The sequence below is a fragment of the Prionailurus bengalensis genome, chromosome B2 (assembly GCF_016509475.1).
Source record: "Prionailurus bengalensis isolate Pbe53 chromosome B2, Fcat_Pben_1.1_paternal_pri, whole genome shotgun sequence".
Classification (NCBI taxonomy): domain Eukaryota; kingdom Metazoa; phylum Chordata; class Mammalia; order Carnivora; family Felidae; genus Prionailurus; species Prionailurus bengalensis.
Window position 1 is genome coordinate 54,639,602 of NC_057349.1, and position 6,420 is coordinate 54,646,021.

The 6,420-nt window shown below is 33.4% G+C and overlaps 1 protein-coding gene across 1 annotated transcript; it reads right to left on the reverse strand.

Moving 5' to 3' along the window:
• Positions 1–5,679: 5,679 nt before the first annotated feature.
• LOC122488957 (60S ribosomal protein L30-like) lies at positions 5,680–6,140 on the reverse strand. Its single transcript, XM_043590510.1, has one exon. It carries the CDS (start codon positions 6,070–6,072, stop codon positions 5,725–5,727), a length of 348 nt encoding a protein of 115 aa, XP_043446445.1. The 5' UTR covers positions 6,073–6,140; the 3' UTR covers positions 5,680–5,724.
• Between the last annotated feature and the right edge of the window lie 280 nt (positions 6,141–6,420).

A 6,420-nucleotide genomic window follows, 5' to 3' on the forward strand; every position in this document is an offset into this window, starting at 1 on the left:
AGTATGGAGGTTCCTCAAAAATTTAAAAATAGAACTACTCTATTAGCTAGCAATGGCACTACTAGGTGTTTACCCAAAGAATAAAAAATACTAATTCAAAGGGATATATGCACCCCCAATGTTTATAGCAGCATTATCAACAATAGCCAAATTAGGGAAACAGTCCAAATGTCTAATGACTGATGAATGGATAAAGAAAAGGCAGTATATGTATACAGTGGAATACTACTCAGCCATAAAAAAGAATGGAATCTTGCCATTTGCCACAATATGGATGGAACTAGAGAGTATAATGCTAAGGGAAATAAGTCAGTCAGAGAAAGACAAATACCATATGATTTCACTCATCTGTGGAATTTAAGAAATAAAACAAATGAGCAAACAGAAAAAAAAAGAGGAAAACCAAGAAACAAACTTTTAACTATAGAGAGCAAACTGATAATTACCAGAGAGGAGGTTGGTGGGAAGATGGGTTAAATAAGTGTTGGGGATTAACACCAACACATTGTAAGGATCATACATCATGATGAAGTGGAATTTATCCTTGGTTTGCAAGGATGGTTCAATATACACAAATCAGTAAATGAGATACACCACAATAATAGAGTGAACCAAAAATCATATAATCATCTAAATAGATGCAGAAGAAAAGACACTTGACAAAATTCAGTATCCTTTCATGATTAAAAACCCTCAACAAATTGTGTATAGAAAGAACATACCTCAACCAATAAAGGCCATATATGACAAGCCACAACCATTATCATACTCAGTGGTGAAAAATTATAAACGTTTCCTCTAAGATCAGGTAGAGACAGGGATGCCCTCTGCCATCACTTTTATTAAACATAGTATTAGAAGTGCTAGCTAGAGCAATCAGGCAAAATAAATAAATGAAAGGCATCCAAATCAGAAAGAAGTAAAATTGTCACTATGTACAGATGATATGATCTTATAGAATATTCTATTTACTCAACCAAAACACTGTTCAACGAATTCAGTAAAGTTGCAGGATATAAAATCAACATAATAAATCAGTGCTGTTTTTATACACAAACAAAACATCAGAAAATTAAATAGAAAACTATCCCATTCACAATAGCATAAAAAATAATAAAATACTTAGGAATAAATTTGTCCAAGTGAAATATCTGCACAATGAAACCACAAGACTTTGATAAACTCCTGCATGGTATGTTTGGAAAATTATTATCAAAAAAATCCAGTTGCAAACTACAATGGGTATCTTTATTATTATCTATTGTTTTATTTTTTTTCTTTTATGGAGCTTTGATGTTATATTTCCTTAATTATTATGATTTTATGTTATTATTATTTTAAAGCTTATTTACTTATTTTGAGAGGGGGGAGAGAGAGAGAGAGAGAGAGAGAGAGAGAGAGAGAGAGAGAGAGAATATCCCAAGCAGGCTCCTCACCACCAGTGCAGAGACCTATGCTGGGCTCGAACCAATGAACCACAAGATCGTAACCTGAACTGAGGTCAGAGCCACTTAGGAGCCCCTGATTTTATTTTTAACTGAAGTATACTTGACATACACTATTATATTAGTTTTAGATGTACAACATGGTGATTCAAAATTTATATAATTTATTGAAATGATCACCATGAAAAATTTAGTTGCCATTTGTTACCAAAGTTATTACATTATTGACTATATTCCCTATGCTGTACTTTACATGCCAGGACTTATTTTATACTAGAAGATTGTACCTTTTAATTCCCTTCACTTATTTTGTCCATTCCCCTCAGTCCCTCTCCTCTGGCAACCAGCAGTTTGCTCTCTATTGTTGTGAATCTGTTTCTGTTTTATATTGTTTATATATATATATATATATTTAGATTATACATATAATCATATGTATGTATCATGCAAAATCATGTGGTATTTGTCTTTCTCTGATTTATTTCACTTAGCATACTACCCTCTAGGTCCATCCATGTTGTCATGATGGCAAAATTTCATTCTTTTTTATGGTTGAGTAATATTCCATTGTACATATACACCACATCTTTATCCAACTATCAATGCAAAGCAAACTATCTAAGCAAAATTAGTTTGCTTCTATATCTTGGTTATTATAAATAATACTACAATGAACGCAGGGGTGCATATAGCTTCATATTTATGTTTTTGTATTCTTTGGGTAATTACCCAGAAGTGAGATTGCTGGACAATATGGTAGTTTTATTTTTGCTAAAAAAATTTTTTTAAAGTTTATTTATTTTTGAGAGAGAAACAGAGAGTGAGTGGGGGAGGGGCAGAGAGGGAGGGAGAGAGAGAATCCTAAGCAGGCTTTGCACTGTCGGCATAGAGCCTAATATGGGGCTTGAGATCATTACCTGAGATCATGAAACCAAGTGTCAGACCCTTAACCAACTGAGCCACCCAGGCGCCCCTATTTTTAATTTTTGAAGTTTTGAAGAAACTCCATACTCTTTTTCCATGGTGGTTACACCAATTTACATTCCCACCAGTAGAGCACAATGTTTCCTTTTTCTTCACATCTTTGCCAATACTTGTTATTTCTTGTCTTTTTGACAATAGCCATTTGACTTGTGTGAAGTGATATCTAACTGTGTTTTTTAAAATTTGCATTTCCCTGATAATTAGTGATATTGCCCATCTGCTCTCTTTGGAAAAAATATTCATTCAGGTCTCCTGCTCATTTTTAACTGGATTACTTGTTTTTTGGTGTTGACTTGTATGAATGCTTTATATATTTTGGATATTAACACCTTACAGATATATCATTTGTAAATTTCTTTTCTCATTCAGTAGGTTGACTTTTTGTTTTGTTGATGGTTTCCTTTACTGTACAAAAACTTCTTAGTTTGATGTAATCCCATTTGTTATTTTTACTTTTGTTCCCCTTCCGTGAGGAGAGAGAGCCAAACAAATGCTGCTAAGACTAATGTCTAAGAGTTTAATGCCTATGTTTTCTTTCAGGTGTTTTATGGTTTCAGGTCTTACATTTAGGTCTTCAATGCATTTTGAGTTTATTTTTGTATATGGTGTAAGAAACTGGTTTGGTTTTATTCTTTTTCCTCTAGCTGTCCAGTTTCCCCAGCACCATTTTTTGAAGACTGTCCTTTTCCCGTTGTATATCTTGCCTCCTTTGTCTTAGATTAATTGACCACATAAATGTGGGTTTATTTCTGAACTCTCTGTTTTGTTCCATTGGTCTATGTATCTGTTTTTGTTCTCTACCCTACTGTTTTGATTACTATAGCTTTATAGTATAGCTTGAGGTCATGGAGAATGATACGTTCAGCTTTATTTGTTCTAATTCTGTAAAAAATGCCTTTGGTATTTTGATAGGGATTGTATTGAATTTATAGATTGCTTTGGGTACTAATTACATTTTAGCAATATGAATTTTTTCAATTTATGAGCACAAAATATCTTTCCATTTATTTGTGTCATCTTCAATTTCTTTCATCAATGTCTTACAGTTTTCAGAGTACTGGTCTTTCACCTCCTTGGTTAAATTGATTCCTAGGTATTTTATTCTTTATGATGCAATTTTAAGTAGGAATGTTTTCTTAATTTCTTTTTCTGGTAGTTTGTTATTACTGCGTAGAAATTTATCTGATTTCTGTATATTAATTTTTATCCTGCAACTTTCTTAAATTCATTTATTACTTCTAGTCTTGTGGTGGTTTTTAGGTTTTTTTAATCTACAGTATCATGTCATCTTCATACAGTGACAGTTTTACTTGTTGCCAATGGATGCCTTTATTTCTATTTCTTGTCTCATTGTTGTGGCTACAATTTCAATATTATGTTGAATAAATGCGATGAGAGCCAACATTCTTGTTTTGTTTTAGATCTTAGATGAAAAGCCAAAAGCTTTTGAGAAAAGCTTTTCATTGAGTATTCTGTTAGCTGTTGCTTTACCACACTGTTTAATATGTTGAGGTATGTTGTCTCCAAAACCACTTTGTTGAGAGTTTTTAATGTTTATCACTTTTTAGAGAAAGAGAGCACGAACAGGGAGGGGCAGAGAGGGAGGGGGATGGGGATCCGAAGTGGGCTCTGTGCTGAAAACAGAGAGCCCAATGCAGGGATCAAACTCACAAACTGTGAGATCATGACCTGAGCTGAAGTCAGACCCTTAACCGACTGAACCACCCAGGTGCCCCGAGAATTTTTATCATAAATGTATGTTGAATTTTATCAAATGTTTTTACTATGTCTATTGAGATTATTATATAATTTTTATTCCTCATTTTGTTAATGTGGTGTATCACTTTGATTTGTGTAAAGCAAACCATTATTCCATCCCTGGGATAAATTACATTTGATCAGAGTGTATGATCATTTTAATGTATTGTTGAATTTTGTTTGCTACAATATTTTAAGGATCTTTGCATTTATGTTCATCACGGATATTGGCCTATAGTTCTGTTTTTTGGTAGTAACTTTGGTTTTGTTACCAGGGTAATGTTGGCCTCAGAATGAATTTGGAAATGTTCTTTTCTCATCAATTTTTGGGAACAGTTTGAAAAGGACAGGTATTAACTACTCATTAAATGGTGGAATTTACATGTGAAGCTGTGTGAACTGGACTTTTGTTTATTGGCAGTTTTTTGATTACCAATACAATTTCATTACTAGATATCAGTCTATTCAGATTTTGATTTCTAATTCAAGACTTGAAAGATTATGTTTCTAGGAATTTACCCATTGCTTCTAGGTCATTCAAATTGTTGGCCTATAAATGTTTGTAGCAATCTCTTCTAATCTCTGTATTTCTGTGGTTTTGGTGTAACTTCTGTTTCATTTTTTATTTTATATATTTGGGCCTAGTATCCTTTTTTCTTGATGAGTCTGGCTGAAGGCTTATTAATTTTATTTATCATTTCAAGGAACCAGCCCTTAGTGTCATTGAACTGTTCTATTATTTTGTTTTTTCTTATTTATTTCTACTGTGATTTTTATTACTTCCTTCCTTCTACTAATGTTTGGATTTGTTTGTTCTTTTTTTCCAGTTCCTTTAGCTGTAAGTTTAGATTGTTTATTTGAGATATTGTTTCTTGAAGTAAAGTTTTATCACTATAAACTTCCTTCTTAGAACTGCTTTTGCTGCATCCCATAGATTTTTGAATGTTGTGTTTCTATTTTCAATTTTCTCCAGGTATTTTTTGATTGCCTCTTTGATTTTCGTGTTGACCCATTAGCTGCTGAGTAGCATTCTATTTAGCCTCTATGTGTTTGTTTTTCCCAGTTTTTTCTTGAAATTGATTTCTAGTTTCATACTTTGTGGTTGGAAAAGATACTTGATATGATTCAACCTTTTTAAATTTATTGAGACTTTCTTTGTGATGTAACATGTGATCTATCCTGGAGTTGATCCATGTGCAATTGACAAAAAAAAAGTGTATTCTGTTGCTTTTGGCTGCAAAGTTTTGTACCATCTATGAAGTCAATCTGGTATAATGTATCATTTAAGGCCACTGTTTTCTTTACTGATTTTCTGCCTGAGAAATATATTCATTGATGTAAGTGGAGGGCTAACGATCCCTACTATTATTGCCTTACTGTCAATTTTTTCTCTACATATCTGTTACTATTTGCTTTATATATTTAAGCATACCCATTTTGGAAGCTTATTTATTTATTTATTTATTTATTTATTTATTTATTTATTTATTTAAAAACAAGCTCTAGCCAATTTTATTAACGAAAAATTTTACGTGATTTACTTTTCACCAGTCTGTTCTGGCTTGCTTCGAATGATATCAGAATCACCTGGATCAATAATAGCCAGTGTGCACACTCTGTAGTATTTCCCACACGCTGTGCCCAATTCAATATTATTGCTGCTGTAGTGATGGACACCAGTTTTGGCCAACATGGCATAGTATTCTATTTCAGATTTCCTCAAGGCTGGGCAGTTGTTGGCGAGGATGACCCGTTTCACTTTGCCATGTCTGATCATTTTCAGAGTCTGCTTGTACCCCAACATATACTTCCCACTTTTCATAACGAGTTGGAGCCTAGAGTTGATGGGCTCCAGCGACTTTTTCGTCTTCTTTGCGGCCACCATCTTCCTGCCTTAGGTGCAGGGCGGACCCAACCAGAAGCAACCGCCAAAATGGCCAGGAGAGAGAAAGGGAAGCATAGATATTTATAGGTGGTACCACTATTTAATGCCCTTCTCTGTCTCTTGATAAACTCTCTGAAGTGTAACCCTGCTTTCTTTTTGTTTTCATTTTCTGGAATATCTTTTTTCATGTCTTCTCTCCATCTGTATGTATCTTTAAGTCAGAAGTGAGTCTCTTTAGGTAGCATATAGTTAAGTCTTTTTATTTTTTTATTTTTTTATCCATTCACAACCTTGTGTCCTTTGATTGGGGTATTTAGTCCATTTATATTTAAAGTAATCACTGGTACT

Excerpts from the sequence above, each read along its gene's own strand:
- LOC122488957 (XM_043590510.1), bottom strand. The coding sequence starts at position 6,072 with ATGGTGGCCGCAAAGAAGACGAAAAAGTCGCTGGAGCCCATCAACTCT.